The 22,916-nt window shown below is 43.8% G+C and overlaps 2 protein-coding genes across 5 annotated transcripts in view; both read left to right on the top strand.

The window, feature by feature from the left end:
• mocos (molybdenum cofactor sulfurase) overlaps nt 1-1,476 on the top strand; it is a 28,410-nt gene extending 26,934 nt beyond the window's left edge. The window contains exon 15 of one of the 2 annotated variants that reach the window (XR_016490904.1): nt 1,329-1,453. Coding sequence is in view for 1 of the 2 variants with exons in the window: in XM_090216641.1 (XP_090072767.1) it covers nt 1,329-1,334 (6 nt within the window). In the remaining variant the exon portion in view is untranslated. Of the gene's footprint in view, nt 1-1,328 lie in introns of both variants that reach the window. The other variant, XM_090216641.1, reaches the window with a different exon arrangement.
• On the top strand, nt 1,335-20,777 carry LOC110502288 (lysophosphatidylserine lipase ABHD12). Of its 3 annotated transcripts, XM_021580212.3 has the most exons (19): nt 1,335-1,476; nt 1,580-2,090; nt 2,369-2,533; nt 3,096-3,171; nt 8,340-8,431; nt 9,128-9,241; nt 12,509-12,633; nt 16,977-17,104; nt 17,196-17,301; nt 17,492-17,611; nt 17,694-17,724; nt 17,803-17,848; nt 18,177-18,306; nt 19,044-19,081; nt 19,245-19,324; nt 19,423-19,505; nt 19,736-19,814; nt 20,002-20,126; nt 20,244-20,777. In XM_021580212.3, exons 7-19 carry the CDS (start codon nt 12,509-12,511, stop codon nt 20,269-20,271), a joined length of 1,119 nt encoding a protein of 372 aa, XP_021435887.2. In that variant the 5' UTR covers nt 1,335-1,476; nt 1,580-2,090; nt 2,369-2,533; nt 3,096-3,171; nt 8,340-8,431; nt 9,128-9,241; the 3' UTR covers nt 20,272-20,777. The 3 variants fall into 3 exon arrangements, with proteins under 3 accessions (XP_021435887.2, XP_090072770.1, XP_090072771.1); XM_090216644.1 differs by lacking the exons at nt 1,335-1,476; nt 1,580-2,090; nt 2,369-2,533; nt 3,096-3,171; nt 9,128-9,241 and having other exon boundaries at nt 8,346-8,431; XM_090216645.1 differs by lacking the exons at nt 1,335-1,476; nt 1,580-2,090; nt 2,369-2,533; ... (2 more) ...; nt 9,128-9,241; nt 17,803-17,848 and having other exon boundaries at nt 12,369-12,633.
• Nucleotides 20,778-22,916: the final 2,139 nt, after the last annotated feature.

Raw genomic sequence — 22,916 nt, 5'->3', positions numbered from 1 at the left:
AGACATGGTTGTCCTTCTGTAAGGTTCTCCCATCTCCACAGAGGAACTCTGGAGCTCTGTCAGAGTGACCATCGGGTTCTTGGCCACCTTCCTGACCAAGGCCCTTCTTCCCCGATTGCTCAGTTTGGCCTGGGCTGCCAGGTCTATGAAGAGTCTTGGTGGTTCCAAACTTCTTCCATTAAAGAATGATGGAGGCCACTGTGTTCTTCTGGAACTTCAATGCTGCAGACATTTTTTAGTACCCTTCCCCAGATCAGTGCCTCGACACAGTCCTGTCTCGGAGCTCTACAGACAATTCCAATCAAGTTGTAGACACATCTCAAGGATGATCAATGGAAACAGGATACACCTGAGCTCAATTTTGAGTCTTATAGCAAATGGTCTGAATACTTACATAAATAAGGTATTTATGTTCTTTATTTTTAATAAATTTGCAAAAAATTCTAAAAACCTATTTTCACTTTGTCATTATAGGGTATTGTGTATAGATTGGGGAAAACATTTATTTAATACATTTTAGAGTAAGGCTGTAACGTAACAAAATGTGGAAAAAGGGAAGTGGTCTGAATACTTTCCGAATGCACTGTAAGTGAAAGTACCATATTAGTAGCATTGTATGAATGAAAATACCATAGTAGTACCGTGGTAAATTTTTGTAAGGGCGTGATGACGTAGTGCACATAAAATACATTTTGAGGTTAAGTTCCCATGTACCTGAATAGACAATGTTTTTTTGCGCGACTGATGTTAAAACATAAAATACATTCTAAACACTAAATATCCACTGGGGGGGTTATCTTTCCTTTTCAGGACGACCCGATACGTATGTAGATATGATACAAGAACGATACATGTTTATATGGGGGAAAAAACATTAGTTATACTTCACTGACAAGCTCTAAACTTTGCCATTATACTTGTTTGATTATTGGCAGTTTAATTGGCTTTTATAAACATCCTTAGACTGCGCTGGAGAGAACCTGTCAGTCAAGCTCAGAGGTTTGTTTGTATGCAGAATATAGTAATTATTTAATGCAGTATAGTAAATTCTGATTAAGGGCCTACTTATGGTTGTTTTAACTTTAACTGTCTACATCCAACATGTATGTTATTGTGTGTCACTCACTGTCAATACACTGTGTTGTTACCCGATGGAAAACACTGCTTTCTGACTTTTGTGGCCCATGCACTGGGGAAGGCTTGTGTTCAGGGACACAGTGGTAAGCAAGGCTGCATTCAATATGTGTTTCTGCTGCATTGATGATTGTCAACTGCTGCACTTGTCCATTCATCAAAAGAGTTACATAATTTTGTGTCTCTTTCTGCAGGGTTAGTGTTTGAGGTACTGGCACCTCGCTTCTCCTCCTGCACTCACTCAGACATGGTGTGGCAGATTGTGTGCTGGAAGCTTCTGGAGAAGGTCCTGGAGTGCTGGCTGGAGAGTGGGATCACTGGGCAGGTGCAGGCTGTCAACAGGTAAGGGAAGGGGATGGGTAGAGGTTATAAAAAGGTGTCAAACTGTCTGCGTCTTTGTCCAATCTCTTTCTCTCATAATGTAAAAGTGTTATTTTTCCTCTAGGCCCAACAGAGGTCCAGGATCATGGGGAACCTGGTGTTGAAGGACAAAAAGGCCCGGTTTGTCATCACCCAATCCCCTCTGGAGCAGCAGCTGTATGTGAGACGGGCTCTGCTGCTGTGTGTGGGACGACTGAGTGATACAGGGCTACAGGAGCTACGCTCGGATACACTACGACACAGTACTGTGTCACACGATCAGAGCTGTTCACATTACTTTCTGACCTGTCCACCTCCGGGTTGTGTTCATTTGAGAAATGAACAACAACAAAAATCCTTAACATTTTGTTATGGGAAGTGTCCATGTAGTTCCGTCTTGTTGAAGACTATTTTCTACTGTTTGGTGCTTCATGATCACGACCCTTCTATCCTTTCCTCTGTCAGAACTGCTACAGTTCATGCTGGGAGAGATGCAGAGCCACCTGGATAGCAGCGTAGTGCGTGTGAGGGGCATGGTGGTGGGGGAGTGTCTCCACTCCTGCATGGACCTCAATGGAGCCAAGCTGAAATTCGAGGTACAGTGTGGCACCTTACCCAAGGTTTTGGGTGCATCTCAATAGTCTGAAGTGGCTCACTGTCATTCTGTTTTGTTCTCTGCTCATACTCATCTGAATGAACTGGACGGGTGAAAACAAATACCCGAATGCTTTCATCTATCTGCTGTTCAGATCAGAGATAGAGGAAGCCACTGTAGACTGTTGAGGTGCACCCCTACAGTAGGCTATGGCTGCCTTGTTATGAGTCCTGTGTAGGACACAGGGAAGGGTGTGTGTTCAGTGTTTCTTTCCCTCAGGATGAGGAGACAAAAGGAGCTGCTCTCAAGGATGATCACTGGCTGATGAAGAAACGGAGCCGCTTGATGACAGATTGGGCAGACTGTAACCGCTCAGGTTGTACCATCCCAGGCTGCTTCACTGGCCCAAAAATCAGGAGCTGACCCAGATTCAGAGCTGGATAGGTAAGAGATAGCATTATCATACTTAAACCCGTAACACTCTGTAATACCTATTGTTACGCACTACATTTATTAACATGATGTTGTCTATGAGACTGAAGCTTTAGATTCCCATTCAAATCACTACAACGTGTTTAATCTTCCCATGGGCAATTAAGAAGGCATGGTATAGAGCTCGCCAGTTTGTAGTCTTAAAAAACAGAAATAATTTACCTCTGGTTTGTTCAGTCATTTCTATTGGGAAAGAAAATGATTTTGGGAGAAATGCTGAAAATGAGGTCTGAGGTTAACACAGGTTTAGGAGATCTTATGTGTTTTGTTATACGAGATAATGTCAGTCAGTTAACATGACCTTTAGGAATTATGACGCCTTTATGTGCATTTTATGATTACAAAAACACGGATGAATACTATCTCATAGAACAAAACATACAAAATCTCCCAAACCTTTGTTTACCATAGACTTTATTTTCAGCGTTAGTGCCTACAAAAGATGCCATTTCTCTCTGTAGTAGTGTTGTATTAACTAGGCTCTATGTCCCTGTCCTGTGTGTGTATGAACCAGTGATGATTCGCTCATCCCTATTGACCAGGAGATGAGCCAAGCCACCCCACCTCGCTACCTCCGAGACCTCTTGATGGTAAAATACAGTATATATAGTAGGTCTCTCCATGGATGGGAGATGGACATTTTAGCTTATCAATGCTCTCTTTATTTAACTGACTTGTCGAATGTGTCATGTACTGTCATGTTGTATCTTGTTTCTGTCCTTTCCCTTCACCCTGTCTCCCTCTGCTGGTCGTTGTTAGGTTACCTTTTCTCCCCCTCTTTTCCCCAGCTGTGCCTTGTCTCCTCCTAACTACCTCGTCACCCCTTTTCCCACCTGTTCCCTTTTTCCCTCTGATTAGTCCTCTATATCTCTCTCTGTTTCTGCTCCTGTCTTTGTCGGATTCTTGTTTGTGTTGTTCATGCCTGAACCAGACTATCGTCATGTTTGCTGCAACCTTGTCCTGTCCTGTCGGAACCTGCCGGTCCATCTGAGCCTACGTTTTGTTTTGTTATTAAAGAAGCTCTGTTTACGTTAATTCGCTTTTGGGTCCTCATTCACGCACCGTAACAGAAGAATCCGACCAAGAATGGACCCAGCGACTTCGGATCCTCTCCACTCAGCCGTCGAGATCCAGGGAGCGATGCTAGGCAGACACAAGCAGGAATTGTCTGCTGCTCGGCATGCCGTTGAGACCCTGGCCACCCAAGTCTCCAACCTCACAGAACAGGTTCACCATCTCCGCCTCGATCCACCGGCCACTTCCAGGGCTTTCGAATCTCCGGAGCCCAGAATCAATAACCCGCCGTGTTACTCTGGGGAGCCCACTGAATGCCGCTCGTTCCTCACCCAGTGTGATATTGTGTTTTCTCTCCAGCCCAACACTTACTCCAGGAGCACTGCTCGTGTCGCCTACGTCATATCTCTCCTTACTGGACGGGCTCGTGAGTGGGGCACGGCAATCTGGGAGGCAAGGGCTGAGTGTACTAACCAGTATCAGGACTTTAAGGAGGAGATGATACGGGTTTTTGATCGATCTGTTTTTGGGGAGGAGGCTTCCAGGGCCCTGTCTTCCCTATGTCAGGGTAATCGATCCATAACAGACTACTCTATTGAGTTTTGCACTCTTGCTGCCTCCAGTGGCTGGAACGAGCCGGCTTTGCTCGCTCGTTTTCTGGAGGGTCTCCGCGCAGAGGTAAAGGATGAGATTCTCTCCCGGGAGGTTCCTTCCAGCGTGGATTCCTTGATTGAACTCGCTATTCGCATTGAGCGACGGGTTGATCTTCGTCACCGAGCTCGTGGAAAGGAGCTCGCGTTCTCCGTTGCCCCCCTCTCCGCATCACTACCATCTTCCTCTGCCGGCTCGGGTGCTGAGCCTATGCAGCTGGGAGGTATCCGCATCTCGACTAAGGAGAGGGAACGGAGAATCACCAACCGCCTCTGTCTCTATTGCGGTTCTGCTGGTCATTTTGTCACTTCATGTCCAGTAAAAGCCAGAGCTCATCAGTAAGCGGAGGGCTACTGGTGAGCGCTACTACTCCTGTCTCTCCTTCAAGATCCTGCACTACCTTGTCGGTCCATCTACGCTGGACCGGTTCGTCAGCTTCCTGCAGTGCCTTAATAGACTCTGGGGCGGAGGGCTGTTTTATGGACGAGACCTGGGCTCGGGAACATGACATTCCTCTCAGACAGTTAAGGGAGTCCACGGCCTTGTTCGCCCTGGATGGTAGTCCTCTCCCCAGGATTCAGCGTGAGACGCTACCTTTAACCCTCACTGTTTCTGGTAATCATAGCGAAACCATTTCTTTTTTAATTTTTCGTTCACCTTTTACACCTGTTGTTTTGGGCCATCCCTGGCTAGTTTGTCATAATCCTTCCATTAATTGGTCTAGTAATTCTATCCTCTCCTGGAACGTCTCTTGTCATGTGAAATGTTTAATGTCTGCTATCCCTCCTGTTTCCTCTGTCTCTTCTTCACAGGAGGAGCCTGGTGATTTGACAGGGGTGCCGGAGGAATATCACGATCTGCGCACGGTGTTCAGTCGGTCCAGGGCCACCTCTCTTCCTCCACACCGGTCGTATGATTGTAGTATTGATCTCCTTCCGGGAACCACTCCCCCCCGGGGTAGACTATACTCTCTGTCGGCTCCCGAACGTAAGGCTCTCGAAGATTATTTGTCTGTAGCTCTTGCCGCCGGTACCATAGTCCCCTCCTCCTCTCCCGCCGGAGCGGGGTTTTTTTTTGTTAAGAAGAAGGACGGGTCCCTGCGCCCCTGCATAGATTATCGAGGGCTGAATGACATAACAGTGAAGAATCGTTATCCGCTTCCTCTTATGTCTTCAGCCTTCGAGATCCTGCAGGGAGCCAGGTTTTTCACTAAGTTGGACCTTCGTAACGCTTACCATCTCGTGCGCATCAGGGAGGGGGACGAGTGGAAGACGGCGTTTAACACTCCGTTAGGGCACTTTGAATACCGGGTTCTTCCTTTCGGCCTCGCTAACGCTCCAGCTGTCTTTCAGGCATTAGTCAATGATGTCCTGAGAGACATGCTGAACATCTTTGTTTTCGTTTAAATGACGATATCCTGATTTTTTCACCGTCACTCCAGATTCATGTTCAGCACGTTCGACGTGTCCTCCAGCGCCTTTTAGAGAATTGTCTTTTTGTGAAGGCTGAGAAGTGCTCTTTTCATTTCTCCTCCGTCACATTTCTCGGTTCTGTTATTTCCGCTGAAGGCATTAAGATGGATCCCGCTAAGGTCCAAGCTGTCATTGATTGGCCCGTCCCTAAGTCACGCGTCGAGTTGCAGCGCTTTCTCGGCTTCGCGAACTTCTATTGTCGTTTCATCCGTAATTTCGGTCAGGTGGCAGCCCCTCTCACAGCCCTTACTTCTGTCAAGACGTGCTTTAAGTGGTCCGTTTCCGCCCAGGGAGCTTTTGATCTCCTCAAGAATCGTTTTACATCCGCACCTATCCTTGTTACACCTGACGTCTCTAGACAGTTCATTGTCGAGGTTGACGCGTCAGAGGTGGGCGTGGGAGCCATTCTTTCTCAGCGCTCCTTCTCTGACGACAAGGTCCACCCTTGCGCGTATTTTTCTCATCGCCTGTCGCCGTCGGAACGTAACTATGATGTGGGAAACCGCGAACTGCTCGCCATCCGCTTAGCCCTAGGCGAATGGCGACAGTGGTTGGAGGGGGCGACCGTTCCTTTTGTCGTTTGGACTGACCATAGGAACCTTGAGTACATCCGTTCTGCCAAACGACTTAATGCGCGTCAGGCGCTCTGGGCGCTGTTTTTCGCTCGTTTCGAGTTCGTGATTTCTTATCGTCCGGGCTCTAAGAACACCAAGCCTGATGCTTTATCTCGTCTCTTCAGTTCTTCAGTAGCCTCCACTGACCCCGAGGGGATTCTCCCTGAGGGGCGTGTTGTCGGGTTGACTGTCTGGGGAATTGAGAGGCAGGTAAAGCAAGCACTCACTCAAACTCCGTCGCCGCGCGCTTGTCCCAGGAACCTTCTTTTCGTTCCCGTTCCTACTCGTCTGGCCGTTCTTCAGTGGGCTCACTCTGCCAAGTTAGCCGGCCACCCTGGCGTTCGGGGTACGCTTGCTTCCATTCGCCAGCGCTTTTGGTGGCCCACCCGGGAGCATGACACGCGTCGCTTCGTGGCTGCTTGTTCGGTCTGCGCGCAGACTAAGTCCGGTAACTCTCCTCCTGCCGGCCGTCTCAGGCCGCTTCCCATTCCCTCTCGACCGTGGTCTCATATCGCCTTAGATTTTGTCACCGGACTGCCTTCGTCAGCGGGGAAGACTGTTATTCTTACGGTTGTCGACAGGTTCTCTAAGGCGGCTCATTTTATTCCCCTTGCTAAGCTTCCTTCTGCTAAAGAGACGGCACAAATCATCATCGAGAATGTTTTCAGAATTCATAGCCCTCCGTCAGACGTCGTTTCGGACAGAGGTCCGCAATTCACGTCTCAATTTTGGAGGGAGTTTTGCCGTTTGATTGGGGCTTCCGTCAGTCTCTCTTCCGGCTTTCACCCCCAGTCTAACGGTCAAGCAGAACGGGCCAATCAGACTATTGGTCGCATCTTACGCAGTCTTTCTTTTCGCAACCCTGCGTCTTGGTCAGAACAGCTCCCCTGGGCAGAATACGCCCACAACTCGCTTCCTTCGTCTGCGACCGGGCTATCTCCTTTTCAGAGTAGCCTCGGGTACCAGCCTCCGCTGTTCTCATCTCAGTTCGCCGAGTCCAGCGTCCCCTCCGCTCAGGCTTTTGTCCAACGTTGCGAGCGCACCTGGAAGAGGGTCAGGTCTGCACTTTGCCGTTATAGGGCGCAGACTGTGAGGGCTGCTAATAAGCGTAGAACTAAGAGTCCTAGATATTGTCGCGGTCAGAGAGTTTGGCTCTCCACTCAGAACCTTCCCCTTAAGACCACTTCTCGCAAGTTGACCCCGCGGTTCATTGGTCCGTTCCGTATTTCTCAGGTCATTAATCCTGTCGCAGTTCGACTTCTTCTTCCGCGATACCTTCGTCGCGTCCACCCGGTCTTCCATGTCTCCTGTATCAAGCCCGTTCTTCGCGCCCCCGCTCGTCTTCCCCCCCCCCCCCATCCTTGTCGAGGGCGCACCCATCTACAGGGTCCGTAGGATTTTGGACATGCGTCCTCGGGGCCGTGGTCATCAGTACCTAGTAGATTGGGAGGGGTACGGTCCTGAGGAGAGGAGTTGGGTTCCCTCTCGGGACGTGCTGGACCGTGCGCTGATCGATGATTTCCTCCGTTGCCGCCAGGTTTCCTCCTCGAGTGCGCCAGGAGGCGCTCGGTGAGTGGGGGGGTACTGTCATGTACTGTCATGTTGTGTCTTGTTTCTGTCCTTTCCCTTCACCCTGTCTCCCTCTGCTGGTCGTTGTTAGGTTACCTTTTCTCCCCCTCTTTTCCCCAGCTGTGCCTTGTCTCCTCCTAACTACCTCGTCACCCCTTTTCCCACCTGTTCCCTTTTTCCCTCTGATTAGTCCTCTATATCTCTCTCTGTTTCTGCTCCTGTCTTTGTCGGATTCTTGTTTGTGTTGTTCATGCCTGAACCAGACTATCGTCATGTTTGCTGCAACCTTGTCCTGTCCTGTCGGAACCTGCCGGTCCATCTGAGCCTACGTTTTGTTTTGTTATTAAAGAAGCTCTGTTTACGTTAATTCGCTTTTGGGTCCTCATTCACGCACCGTAACAGAATGACTGATTCTTCAATCCCTCTATCTCTTCCCAGCCTTTATCTCCTCTGAGGACCCAGTGAGGCTGGAGCTCAATCAGAGAGCTGTTGAGGGACTGGTTAGGAAGAACACTTCTACAGACAGTGAGGTGAGAGGTCACATGGTTTAGATGATAAATATTTGTCACCATAGTGGTTCATCTCTGGCTGTATGAAAGTGTATTTCCCCTCAGGCACACACATTTTTCTTTGTTTTTATCAAAGTAATTTGTGTAGAATGTACATTTCCCCACTCATTCAACATATCTCTTTACATTGCTTATGCATATTCGGATTCCTGATTGCATCCAGACTACACTACCGGTCCAAAGTTTTAGAACACCTACTCATTCAAAGGTTGTTCTTTATTTTTACTGTTTTCTACATTGTAGAATAATAGTGAAGACATCAAAACTGTGAAATAACACATATGGAATCATGTACTAACCAAAAAAGTGTAGCCCTTTGCCTTGACAGCTTTACACACTCTTAGCATTCACTCAACCAGCCTCATGAGGTAGTCACCTGGAATGCATTTAAATTAACAGGTGTGCCTTCTTAAAAGTTAATTTGTGGAATTTCTTTCCTTCTTAATGTGTTTGAGCCAATCAGTTGTGTTGTGACATTATACAGAAGATAGCCCTATTTGGTAAAAGACCAAGTCCATATTTCAGCAAGAACAGCTCAAATAAGCAAAGAGAAATGACAGTCCATCATTACTTTAAGACTTGAAGGTCAGTCAATACGGAACATTTCAAGAAAGTTTATTCAAGTTCAAAATATACATGTTTATTTCTGTGTTACAGGGGCAGTCAAGAAATGGAATGGCAAGGCCACAGAATATGACATACGCAGACCACCTCGTGCATGCTCCTAGTAGAGCGGGGTGTGGTGTTTACCCAGTGGTGTAAAGTACTTAAGTACTACTTAAGCAATTTTTTGCGGTATCTGTACTTTACTATTTATATTTTTGACTACTTTTACTTCACCAATATTCCGAAAGACAATTGTGATTTTTACTTCATACATTTTCCCTGACACCCAAAAGTATTAGTTACATTTTGAATGCTCAGGACAGGAAAATGGTCCCATTCACGCACTTATCAATAGAACATCCCTGGCCATCTCTACTGCCTCTGATCTGATGGACTCACTAAACACAAATGCTTCATTTATAAATGATGTCTGAGTGTTGGAGTGTGCACCTGGCTATCCGTAAGTACATTTTAAAAAAGAAAGAAAGAAAACGGTGCCATCTGGTTTGCTTAATATAAGGAATTTGAATTGATTTATACTTTCACTTTTGACACTTAAGTATATTAAAAACCAAATACTTTTAGACTTTTAATCAAGTAGTATTTTACTGGATGACTTTCACTTGAGTCATTTTCTATTTAGGCATCTTTACTTTTACTCAAGTATGACAATTGGGTACTTTTTCCACCACTGTGTTTACCACACCACCACGCCTTCAGCAGGCTTGAAAAGTGGGATTGATCTGTTGGTCTTTGTTTGATCCAATTGTTTCAGTTTCCAGTAGTTAAATCCTTTGACGTATTGTTGATTTTTCTTAAAAAATGCACTGGATTGGTTGAAAGGCAATACTAAACTTACACTGACTGTACAAAACAATAAGCACACCTTCCTAATATTGAGTTGCACCCCTCTTTTTGCCCTTAGAACAGCCTCAATTCGTAGGGGCATGGACTCTACAAGGTGTCGAAAGTGTTTCACAGGGCTGCTGGCCCATGTTTATACCAATGCTGTGGGTGGTGGACCATTTTTGATGCACTCAGGGAAACTGTTGTGTGAAAAACCCAGCAGTGTTGCAGTTCTTCACACAAACCAGTGCACCTGGCACCTACTACCATATCACATTCAAATGCACTTAAATCACCCTCTGAATGGTACATACACAATCCATGTCTCAAGGCTTAAAAATCCTTTTACACCCCCCATCTACACAGATCAAAGTGGATTTAACAGGTAACATCAATAAGGGATCATAGCTTTCACCTGGATTTACTTGGCCAGTCTGTCATAGAACGAGCAGGTGTTCCTAATGTTTTGTACACTCAGTGTACGCCATTGTACATCGAAGCACAGTGGATCTCAAAGCTGTATTGCTGTGATCATAAAACATGAAAACACATACCAATATCAAATTCCTTATTCATAAAGGCCTACGCTGTAGGTATCCTACTGAATTGTATATGTTCCATGTGAAAAGATCCCTCTTACAGGTATTATATGTCTCCATTGTATACACTGAAGTATGCCTTTGTGCGTTGGGATTGTGTTCTATGAAAGACTGTTATCCTTATGATTGCCAAACATATTTCTAAATTTGTAAATTCATAAAGGTACACCGGGAAGCATTATTTCATGGCTTGTACAGTCGTGGCCAAAGGTTTTGAGAATGACACAAATATTAAATTTCACAAAGTTTGCTGCTTCAGTGTCTTTAGATATTTTTGTCAGATGTTACTATGGAATACTGAAGTATAATTGCAAGCCTTTCATAAGTGTCAAAGGCTTTTAACAATTATGAAGTTGATGCAAAGAGTCAATATTTGCAGTGTTGACTCTTCTTTTTCAAGACCTCTGCAATCCGCTCTGGCATGCTGTCAATTAACTTCTGGGCCGCATCCTGACTGATGGCAGCCCATTCTTGCATAATCAATGCTTGGGGTTTGTCAGAATTTGCGGGTTTTTGTTTGTCCACCCGCCTCTTGAGGATTGACCACAAGTTCTCAATGGGATTAGGGTCTGGGGAGTTTCCTGGCCATGGACCCAAAATATTGATGTTTTGTTCCCCGAGCCACTTAATTATCACTTTTGCCTAGAACAAAATATACAAAATCTCCCAAACCTGTGTTTACCATAGACTTTCCATCATGCTGGAAAAGGCATTGTTCATCACCAAACTGTTCCTGGATGGTTGGGAGAATTTGCACTCGGAGGATGTGTTGGTATTCTTCATTCTTTATTTATGGCTGTGTTCTTAGGCAAAATTGTGAGTGAGCCCACTCCCTTGGCTGAGAAGCAACCCCACACATGGTCTCAGGATGCTTTACATGACACAGGACTGATGGTGGCACTCACCTTGTCTTCTCTGGACAAGCTTTTTTCCAGATGCCCCAAACAATCGGAAAGGGGATTCATCAGAGAAAATTACTTTACCCCAGTCCTCAGCAGTCCAATCCCTGTACCTTTTGCAGAATATCAGTCTGTCCCTGATGTTTTTCCTGGAGAGAAGGGGCTTCTTTGCTGCCCTTCTTGACACCAGGCCATCCTCCAAAAGTCTTAGATGAAAAAAAAAAAAAAAAAAAAAGCCTCAGATGCACTCACACCTGCCTGCTGCCATTCCTGAGCAAGCTCTGTACTGGTGGTGCCCCAATCCCGCAGCTGAATCAACTTTAGGAGACAGTCCTGGTGCTTACTGGACATTCTTGGGCACCCTGAAGCCTTCTTCACAACAATTGAACGGCTCTCCTTGAAGTTCTTGATGATCCGATAAATGTTGATTTAGGTGCAATCTTACTGGCAGCAATATCCTTGCTTGTGAAGCCCTTTTTGTGCAAAACAATGATGACGGCACGTGTTTCCTTTTAGGTAACCATGGTTGACAGAGGAAGAACAATGATTCCAAGCACCACCCTCCTTTTGAAGCTTCCAGTCTGTTATTCGAACTCAATCAGCATGACAGAGTGATCTCCAGCCTTGTCCTCGTCAACACTCATACCTGTGTTAATGAGAGAATCACGGACATGATGTCAGCTGGTCCTTTTGTGGCAGGGCTGAAATGCAGTGGAAATGTTTTCGGGGGGATTCAGTTCATTTGCATGGAAAAGAGGGACTTTGCAATTCATCTGATCACTCTTCATAACATTCTGGAGTATATGCAAATTGCCATTATACAAACTGAGGCAGCAGACTTTGTGAAAATTTATATTTGTGTCATTCTCAAAACTTTTGGCCACGACTGTACATACACAGGTAACTCTAGGTTACCTTAAACCCACTTAACTCCTCCCTAATTTCCTTATCAACAGTGTGAGACTACTGGACTTTCACCCATAGAGCCTCGGCGGTAGACAAAAAAAAGTACAAAGGGTTGGCCATAAAGTAGTTAGTCACATAGCCTGGATGTCAATCTAGATCAGAACATAACGGCTGTATTACAGATGCAGAGGACTGGTGGCTCGGTTAGTAAACGTCTCAGGATGAGGAAGAGGACCGGTGACCATGATTCCGAGGAGCAGAAGACTGATGGAAATAAAACTAAGGTGTCATTGAGTGCGCAGCCGAGGTGAGTTGGTAGGCTGTGCCTCACACTAGCACTGCTTAAAATGATCATCCTGTCTAGTCTAGTCGAGACTAGAGTCAATGAGTCTAGACTAGTAAATAGGCCTACAGTTGAAGTTGGAAGTTTACATACACTTAGGTTGGAGTCATTTAAACTCGTTTCTCAACCAGTCCCAACATTTCTTGTTAACAAACTATAGTTTTGGCAAGTTGGTTAGGACATCTACTTTGTGCATGACACGGGTCATTTTTCCAACAAATGTTTACAGACAGATTATTTCACTCATAACTCACTGTATCACAATTCCAGTGGGTCAGAAGTTAACATACACTAAGTTGACTGAGCCTTTAAACAGCTTGGAAAATTCCAGAAAATTATGTAATGGCTTTAGAAGCTTCTGATAGGCTAATTGACATCATTTGAGTCAATTGGAGGTGTACCTGTGGATGTATTTCAAGGCCTACCTTAAAAAAACTCAGTGCCTATTTGCTTGACATCATGAGAAAATCAAAAGAAATCAGCCAAGAGCTCAGAAAAATAATTGTAGACCTCCACAAGTCTGGTTCATCCTTGAGAGCAATTTCCAAACGCCTGAAGGTACCACGTTCATCTGTACAAACAATAGTATGCCAGTATAAACACACACCGCTCAGGAAGGAGACGCGTTCAGTCTCCAAGAGATGAACGTACTTTGGTGCGAAAAGTGCAAATCAATCCCAGAACAACAGCAAACGACCTTGTGAAGATGCTGGAGGAAACAGGTACTAAAGTATTTATATCCACAGTAAAACCAAGCCCAATATCGACATAACCTGAAAGGCCGCTCAGCAAGGAAGACGCCACTGCTCCAAAACCGCCATCAAAAAGCCAGACTACGGTTTGCAACTGGACATGGGGACAAAGATCATACTCTTTGGAGAAATGTCCTCTGGTCTGATAAAACAAAAATGGAACTGTTTGGCCATAATGACCATCATTATGTTTGGAGGAAAAGGAGGAGGCTTGCAAGCCGAAGAACACCATCCCAACCGTGAAGCACGGGGTGGCAGCATCATGTTGTGGGGGTGCTTTGCTGCAGGAGGGACTGGTGCACTTCACAAAATAGATAGCATCATGAGGATGGAAAATGATGTGGATATATTGAAGCAACATCTCAAGACATCAGTCAGGAAGTTAAAGCTTTGTCGCAAATGGGTCTTCCAAATGGACAATGACCCCAAGCATACTTCCAAAGTTGTGGGACAACAAAGTCAAGGTTTATTTTATTTATTTTACCTTTATTTAACCAGGTAGGCAAGTTGAGAACAAGTTCTCATTTACAATTGCGACCTGGCCAAGATAAAGCAAAGCAGTTCGACAGATACAACAACACAGAGTTACACATGGAGTAAAACAAACATACAGTCAATAATAAAGTATAAACAAGTCTATATACAATGTGAGCAAATGAGGTGAGAAGGGAGGTAAAGGCAAAAAAGGCCTTGGTGGCAAGGTAAATACAATATAGCAAGTAAAACACTGGAATGGTAGTTTTGCAATGGAAGAATGTGCAAAGTAGAAATAAAAATAATGGGGTGCAAAGGAGCAAAATAAATAAATAAATTAAATACAGTTGGGAAAGAGGTAGTTGATAGGGCTAAATTATAGGTGGGCTATGTACAGGTGCAGTAATCTGTGAGCTGCTCTGACAGTTGGTGCTTAAAGCTAGTGAGGGAGATAAGTGTTTCCAGTTTCAGAGATTTTTGTAGTTCGTTCCAGTCATTGGCAGCAGAGAACTGGAAAGAGAGGCGGCCAAAGAAAGAATTGGTTTTGGGGGTGACTAGAGAGATATACCTGCTGGAGCGTGTGCTACAGGTGGGAGATGCTATGGTGACCAGCGAGCTGAGATAAGGGGGGACTTTACCTAGCAGGGTCTTGTAGATGACATGGAGCCAGTGGGTTTGGCGACGAGTATGAAGCGAGGGCCAGCCAACGAGAGCGTACAGGTCGCAATGGTGGGTAGTATATGGGGCTTTGGTGACAAAACGGATTGCACTGTGATAGACTGCATCCAATTTGTTGAGTAGGGTATTGGAGGCTATTTTGTAAATGACATCGCCAAAGTCGAGGATTGGTAGGATGGTCAGTTTTACAAGGGTATGTTTGGCAGCATGAGTGAAGGATGCTTTGTTGCGAAATAGGAAGCCAATTCTAGATTTAACTTTGGATTGGAGATGTTTGATATGGGTCTGGAAGGAGAGTTTACAGTCTAACCAGACACCTAAGTATTTGTAGTTGTCCACGTATTCTAAGTCAGAGCCGTCCAGAGTAGTGATGTTGGACAGGCGGGTAGGTGCAGGTAGCGATCGGTTGAAGAGCATGCATTTAGTTTTACTTGTATTTAAGAGCAATTGGAGGCCACGGAAGGAGAGTTGTATGGCATTGAAGCTTGCCTGGAGGGTTGTTAACACTGTGTCCAAAGAAGGGCCGGAAGTATACAGAATGGTGTCGTCTGCGTAGAGGTGGATCAGAGACTCACCAGCAGCAAGAGCGACCTCATTGATGTATACAGAGAAGAGAGTCGGTCCAAGAATTGAACCCTGTGGCACCCCCATAGAGACTGCCAGAGGTCCGGACAACAGACCCTCCGATTTGACACACTGACCCTCTATCAGAGAAGTAGTTGGTGAACCAGGCGAGGCAATCATTTGAGAAACCAAGGCTGTTGAGTCTGCCGATGAGGATGTGGTGATTGACAGAGTCGAAAGCCTTGGCCAGATCAATGAATACGGCTGCACAGTAATGTTTCTTATCGATGGCGGTTAAGATATCGTTTAGGACCTTGAGCGTGGCTGAGGTGCACCCATGACCAGCTCTGAAACCAGATTGCATAGCAGAGAAGGTATGGTGAGATTCAAAATGGTCGGTAATCTGTTTGTTGACTTGGCTTTCGAAGACCTTAGAAAGGCATGGTAGGATAGATATAGGTCTGTAGCAGTTTGGGTCAAGAGTGTCCCCCCCTTTGAAGAGGGGGATGACCGCAGCTGCTTTCCAATCTTTGGGAATCTCAGACAACACGAAAGAGAGGTTGAACAGGCTAGTAATAGGGGTGGCAACAATTTCGGCAGATAATTTTAGAAAGAAAGGGTCCAGATTGTCTAGCCCGGCTGATTTGTAGGGGTCCAGATTTTGCAGCTCTTTCAGAACATCAGCTGAATGGATTTGGGAGAAGGAGAAATGGGGAAGGCTTGGGCGAGTTGCTGTTGGGGGTGCAGTGCTGTTGACAGGGGTAGGAGTAGCCAGGTGGAAAGCATGGCCAGCAGTAGAAAAATGCTTATTGAAATTTTCAATTATGGTGGATTTATCAGTGGTGACAGTGTTTCCTATCTTCAGTGCAGTGGGCAGCTGGGAGGAGGTGTTCTTATTCTCCATGGACTTTACAGTGTCCCAGAACTTTTTTGAGTTAGTGTTGCAAGAAGCAAATTTCTGCTTGAAAAAGCTAGCCTTGGCTTTTCTAACTGCCTGTGTATAATGGTTTCTAGCTTCCCTGAACAGCTGCATATCACGGGGGCTGTTCGATGCTAATGCAGAACGCCATAGGATGTTTTTGTGTTGGTTAAGGGCAGTCAGGTCTGGGGAGAACCAAGGGCTGTATCTGTTCCTGGTATTGGAGTGGCCATCACAAAGCCCTGACCTCAATCCTATAGAACATTTGTGGGCAGAACTGAAAAAGTGTGTGCGAGCAAGGAGACCTACAAACCTGACTCAGTTACACCAGCTCTGTCAGGAGGAATGGGCCCAAATTCACCCAACTTATTGTGGGAAGCTTGTGGAAGGCTACCCGAAACATTTGACCAAATTTAAACAATTTAAAGGCAATGCTATCAAATACTATTTGAGTGTATGTAAACTTCTGACCCTCGGGGAATGTGATGAAAGAAAGAAAAGCTGAAATAAATCATTCTCTCTACTATTATTCTGACATTTCACATTCTTAAAATAAAGTGGTGATCCTAACTGACCTAAGACAGAGAACTCTTACTAGGATTAAATGTCAGGAATTGTGAAAAACTGAGTTTACATGTATTTGGCTAAGGTGTATGTAAACTTCCGACTTCACCTGTATTATTGGCGTAACATGCACTTCAATAGTAATATCCAGTAAGGTCAGCTGACAGCATGAAACAGTTGTCATTGTAATGTTTATGCTTTTTTTTCTTGAGTTTGGGGAAGTAATGATCCAATTTCTCTCTCAATTCAATTTAAATGTTTTTATTTAAGGGCTTTATTGGCATGGGAAACATATGTTAACATTGCCAAAGCAAGTGAAATAGATCTCTCTCCCTCTGTCTTTCTCTCCGTCTCAGACCTAGCCCCCATTTGTTGTGGTGGTTCAAAAGAGGTCTCCTGGCTGTATGTGTCATTTATGTTTCTGTGCCTTTCATGATGCCACTGTCTCCTGACATCATAAAGCACCTGGTTTATTCTCACAGAGGTGAGTGTAATCATGAGCATTATCCAAATTACTGGACAAATTAGGAATAATAACTCAGAGTAATTAGTATATATTCTCACCTTGTTTTTAGTCAGGGTCCCATTCTTCGTCGACCATAGCCAGCCAGCCGACCTGTCTCTTAACCACACAATGAACATGTACCTTACATCCGAACAAGGGATCTCATTGGGCGTATGGTGAGTAGGCTAACATAAACCCTTTCTCCAGGTTACATTGTGAGTTACGTTTAATGTAGCCTACCTACCTTACATGTGAAGTACATTCACTGCCACTGGACAGTGTAGATTTATAAAAGACTGCATTGAACTTTATACAAAGTCAGTATACAGTCCCTTACAAGTGTTGTCACTGTACAATATCTTCAAGGCACACAGTCCCTGAACGCCAGTGGAAAGAGGCACAGGGAAAGGACTTGGAATGGTACCAAGATTCTTTGGGAGCTGGAAATCCGATCATCATTTATCTCCATGGCAATGGAGGCACAAGGTAGCAAGAACAATGGATTGCTACACAATAATATTTCAAATGTTCTCACTTTGAATCTAAAAGTCCACATTATTTCAAACAGGGCAGAAAGTCACCGTGTGGGAGTAATAAATGTAAGTGACTGACAACTACAACAAAAGTTGCTTCATCATGGTGTGAATGATAAACTGGTAATTGGCCTTTGTCTACAGCTACTGAGTGCAATGGATTACCATGTTTTGGCTTTGGACTACAGAGGTTGGTTAAAATTATCATTATTCTACTAGACGGTTGAAACATGTCATTACACATATCTTTGACAACCTGACATTAGCCTCATTTTGTGGTGTGTTATTTCACCTTGCTGTAAAGAGACTGATAACCAGCTCCCAATTCCAAATACTGTAGTAAAGTTCACCTTACCCTCTTGGGGTTGTTTTGCTTCTGACTGCCCCCTTGTGGTAATTTACAAATCAGTATACAACTGCATCAAGTTTACCTCAGGCACAGACATGACATGATAGGACTATACGTAGTCTAGTACGTTTGCATACTGTACAGCCATTGATATAAGAAACTCTGACAGGTTTTGGGGACTCCACCGGAGAGCCCACTGAAGTTGGTATTACCACTGACACCCTCTACTTGTACCAGTGGGTAAAAGCCCACAGTGGGAGCAGTCTGGTGGTATTATGGGGACACTCCCTTGGCACTGGGTGAGTGACCAGGTGGATGGTTCAGTCTGTAGAGAAAAGCAAGTGGAAATGATAACTTATGTCAATGCATAGTTGCACACAATTCAGCTTTTACTCAAAGTATACACAGCGGTCTCTTAAATGAACAATGCTCAGATTTAAATTCAAAACAAATAACAGTTAAATCATATGACCACGATTAAAATCATGAAGAGCCTAACAGTCAAATAAAATGCACATCTCAGATGTAATGTAATTGAAGTGTAAGGCAAATTTCATAAAAGCAAAGGAAAACAAAAGTAATACTGCGTCTGCATAAGCAGACACAATATTACCTTTATTAAATTGACCTTGATTAACTTAAACTTTCTCTGTAATGCCTTTGTCTTACATTCCAGAGAGATGTGTATGTCATTCCACTGGTAGGTATCTCATTATTTAAATGATGATTATGTTTAAAAGTAAGCATTGTTCATTCAAGAGACTGGACTATGTTTAAAGTTTGATTCAACACTTACTTGTTTCATTTGTTGCTTGTTCCCCTCATACACAATACAGCATTTGTGATATTTATGTTGTGAGTTTAAGTTAGAGGATCTGTCACTATCACTACTTCTACTTAATCTACCTTCACTAATGGTTATGATTGAAATACTCAAATCAATGATTAGAAATATGACAGAACATTTTGACAGTTACTCTGATAGAGTTTAAGACATGAGCAGTAAAATGCCATTTCCCCCCTCATCTTTGTACAGAGTGGCCACTAATACTGCAGTCAAACTAATGGAACATGGTAGGCCTGAATCCATTCAACTTTCGTATTTTATACCCTCTGGTTAAAGTACAATACACATGGTCGGCATAATGACATTCATTTCATGAAAGTTTCTTGTGTGACTCATTATGGAAGCTGACTTGATATATTTACATGCTTGGAATATTTTTGCTTTTATCAGGGGTTGTTGTTGATGGTGTGATCATTGAGGGAGCATACACCAACATTCGACAGAAGGGTGCTCATGATCCATTTGGCTGGGTAAGATTCACATACCCTCCTCTCCATAGCGATACAGTACATCTTTAAACGCCATGATTTTGTATTCATTAATGTACTAAACTGCATTTTGTCTTCAGTTTTATTGGAAGTTCCCAGGTTTTGAGTACTTTTTCCTGGACACAATGGCAGAATACAATATAATCTTCCCTAATGACGAAAAGTAAGTATTTTTGATTTACCCTAAAACATTTTGTTGTACATTTGTTTTGGTTCATGCAACTTTTCACCGTACTTGTCATCCTTTATTTTGATATCAGGTTTGCAATATGCGGTAACAAATCAAATCAAAATAACTGCTACACCCACTGCAACCTAAATGTGTTTCAGGGATTGTTCTGAGAGTTTGAGGTTGACTGTTCATGAAAGTGATGTTTCACCATGTCTCTACAGCTTGAAGAGGATGAGGAGTCCTCTTCTGATACTTCATGCAGAGGATGACCACGTAGTGCCTATCCACATGGCTCAGCAGGTGTGGCTTATACTTTTACTGTAACTAACAATCATTTATCTGTTGTCATCTGTCTATTTTATCACAGGCAACATGTGTGATATTATATGTATGGTTTGAATGACAATAGCAAGAAGGGTTCCTGGAAACATGATATACAGTTAAAAGGAAGTTTCCACCTCTCGTCCTTTGTTGTGTTCCTATCAAGCTGTATGAAATTGCACAGAGTGCCCAAAACTCAGAGAATCGAGTAAAGATGGTACCGTTCGCCAGATCCCTTGGGTACCTTCACAATGGATTGTACAAAGACCCTCACATGCCCAACATTATTGGGTGAGGAAATCCTGTCAACTCTTCAATTGCAATTTGAAAAAAAAGGCAATTCCGATTCTATATTAATGTTTATTCTAACTATAAAACGTACACCTTTTTTCATCCATATCATTACAGGGAATTTGTACATTCGTTGCCCCCCTAATCCAGTGACCTATGCAGAAGAACCTTTGGACATCAACTGTTTCAACATATCTAGAGAACTGCAAAACCTAGATGCACAGTTTGCATGTCTCTTTACCTTATGGCAAATCAGTAGGGTGGACTTCAATCACATGGTCCAATCATTGATCTAATATCAGATAGAAGTTACATTGCCAGTAATGTAAAAGCACTTACTTAGCTGAAAGGACTGAGAAAAAAAAAGAGAATCTATGAGGTTCAGCTCTGGGTTTAGCACTTACTGAGATGTCCAATGCATTATTATCTAGCTATAGTCTTAGTCTATGTGCAAATTACAGAACTTTTGAGATGGAGGCAATGCATTGGTTTCCTTTCTATGAATTATAAATGTGAAAAATGATTATTAATCAATGTTTAAAGTGTTCAAGCTCAGGTGAATTCTTAGTAGTGATTACAGAAAAGTTACTGCTGTAAAAGCTTTTCTTCTTGGCAAGTATTACATTACAAATAAAATGTGATCAACATCCATGAATCGTACATGTTCTTGTTGGATGTTTACATGACTGGTTACTAGTACGTCTGAGATAAAGACTAAAAGAGACAAATCACTACAGTGGAAGTGATACATACTGTATTTTATGATGATGTAATGAGATGTACCTAGAAATCCTAGTAGATACACTACCGTTCAAAAGTTTGGGGTCATTTAGAAATGTCCTTGTTTTTGAAAGCATCCCCGAGTCGCCTCTTCACTGTTGACGTTGAGACTGGTGTTTTGCGGGTACTATTTAATGAAGCTGCCAGTTGAGGACTCGTGAACTAGACATTCTAATGTACTTGTCCTCTTGCTCAGTTGTGCACCGGGGCCACACACTCCTCTTTCTATTCTGGTTAGAGCCAGTTTGCGCTGTTCTGTGAAGGGAGTAGTACACAGCGTTGTACAAGATCTTCAGTTTCTTGGCAATTTCACACATGGAATAGCCTTAATTTCTCAGAACAAGTATAGACTGACGAGTTTCAGAAGAAAGGCCTTTGTTTCTGGCCACTTTGAGCCTGTAATCGAACCCACAAATGCTGATGCTCCAGATACTCAACTAGTCTAAAGAAGGCCAGTTTTATTGCTTCTTTAATCAGGACGCCAGTTTTCAGCTGTGCTAACATAATTGCAAAAAGCTCTTCTAATGATCAATTAGCCTTTTCAAATTATAAACTTGGATTAGCTAACACAACATGTCATTGGAACACAGGAGTGATGGATGCTGCTAATGGGCCTATGTACAGTGCCTTGCGAAAGTATTCGGCCCCCTTGAACTTTGCGAACTTTTTATTCAGCCCCTTTACTTTCAGTGCAGCAAACTCTCTCCAGAAGTTCAGTGAGGATCTCTGAATGATCCAATGTTGACCTAAATGACTAATGATGATAAATACAATCCACCTGTATGTAATCAAGTCTCCGTATAAATGCACCTGCACTGTGATAGTCTCAGAGGTCCGTTAAAAGCGCAGAGAGCATCATGAAGAACAAGGAACACACCAGGCAGGTCCGAGATACTGTTGTGAAGAAGTTTAAAGCCGGATTTGGATACAAAAAGATTTCCCAAGCTTTAAACATCCCAAGGAGCACTGTGCAAGCGATAATATTGAAATGGAAGGAGTATCAGACCACTGCAAATCTACCAAGACCTGGCCGTCCCTCTAAACTTTCAGCTCATACAAGGAGAAGACTGATCAGAGATGCAGCCAAGAGGCCCATGATCACTCTGGATGAACTGCAGAGATCTACATCTGAGGTGGGAGACTCTGTCCATAGGACAACAATCAGTCGTATATTGCACAAATCTGGCCTTTATGGAAGAGTGGCAAGAAGAAAGCCATTTCTTAAAGATATCCATAAAAAGTGTCGTTTAAAGTTTGCCACAAGCCACCAGGGAGACACACCAAACATGTGGAAGAAGGTGCTCTGGTCAGATGAAACCAAAATGGAACTTTTTGGCAACAATGCAAAACGTTATGTTTGGCTTAAAAGCAACACAGCTGAACACACCATCCCCACTGTCAAACATGGTGGTGGCAGCATCATGGTTTGGGCCTGCTTTTCTTCAGCAGGGACAGGGAAGATGGTTAAAATTAATGGGAAGATGGATGGAGTCAAATACAGGACCATTCTGGAAGAAAACCTGATGGAGTCTGCAAAAGACCTGAGACTGGGACGGAGATTTGTCTTCCAACAAGACAATGATCCAAAACATAAAGCAAAATCTACAATGGAAAGGTTAAAAAATAAACATATCCAGGTGTTAGAATGGCCAAGTCAAAGTCCAGACCTGAATCCAATTGAGAATCTGTGGAAAGAACTGAAAACTGCTGTTCACAAATGCTCTCCATCCAACCTCACTGAGCTCGAGCTGTTTTGCAAGGAGGAATGGGAAAAAAATTCAGTCTCTCGATGTGCAAAACTGATAGAGACATACCCCAAGCGACTTACAGCTGTAATCGCAGCAAAAGGTGGCGCTACAAAGTTGACTTAAGGGGGCTGAATAATTTTGCACGCCCAATTTTTCAGTTTTTGATTTGTTAAAAAAGTTTGAAATATCCAATAAATGTCGTTCCACTTCATGATTGTGTCCCACTTGTTGTTGATTCTTCACAAAAAAATACAGTTTTATA

The sequence above is a fragment of the Oncorhynchus mykiss genome, chromosome 23 (assembly GCF_057628025.1).
Source record: "Oncorhynchus mykiss isolate SJ-2025 chromosome 23, ASM5762802v1, whole genome shotgun sequence".
NCBI lineage: Eukaryota > Metazoa > Chordata > Actinopteri > Salmoniformes > Salmonidae > Oncorhynchus > Oncorhynchus mykiss.
Note: the sequence above shows the minus strand (reverse complement) of the source record. Positions and strands in the feature narration are given on the sequence as shown.

Coding starts and splice junctions, on each gene's coding strand:
- LOC110502288 (XM_021580212.3), top strand. CDS start 12,509: ATGCAGAGGACTGGTGGCTCGGTTAGTAAACGTCTCAGGATGAGGAAG. Junction 17,105..17,195: donor CCTGGTTTATTCTCACAGAG/GTGAGTGTAATC, acceptor CCTTGTTTTTAG/TCAGGGTCCCATTCTTCGTC. Junction 17,725..17,802: donor ACCGTGTGGGAGTAATAAAT/GTAAGTGACTGA, acceptor CTTTGTCTACAG/CTACTGAGTGCAATGGATTA.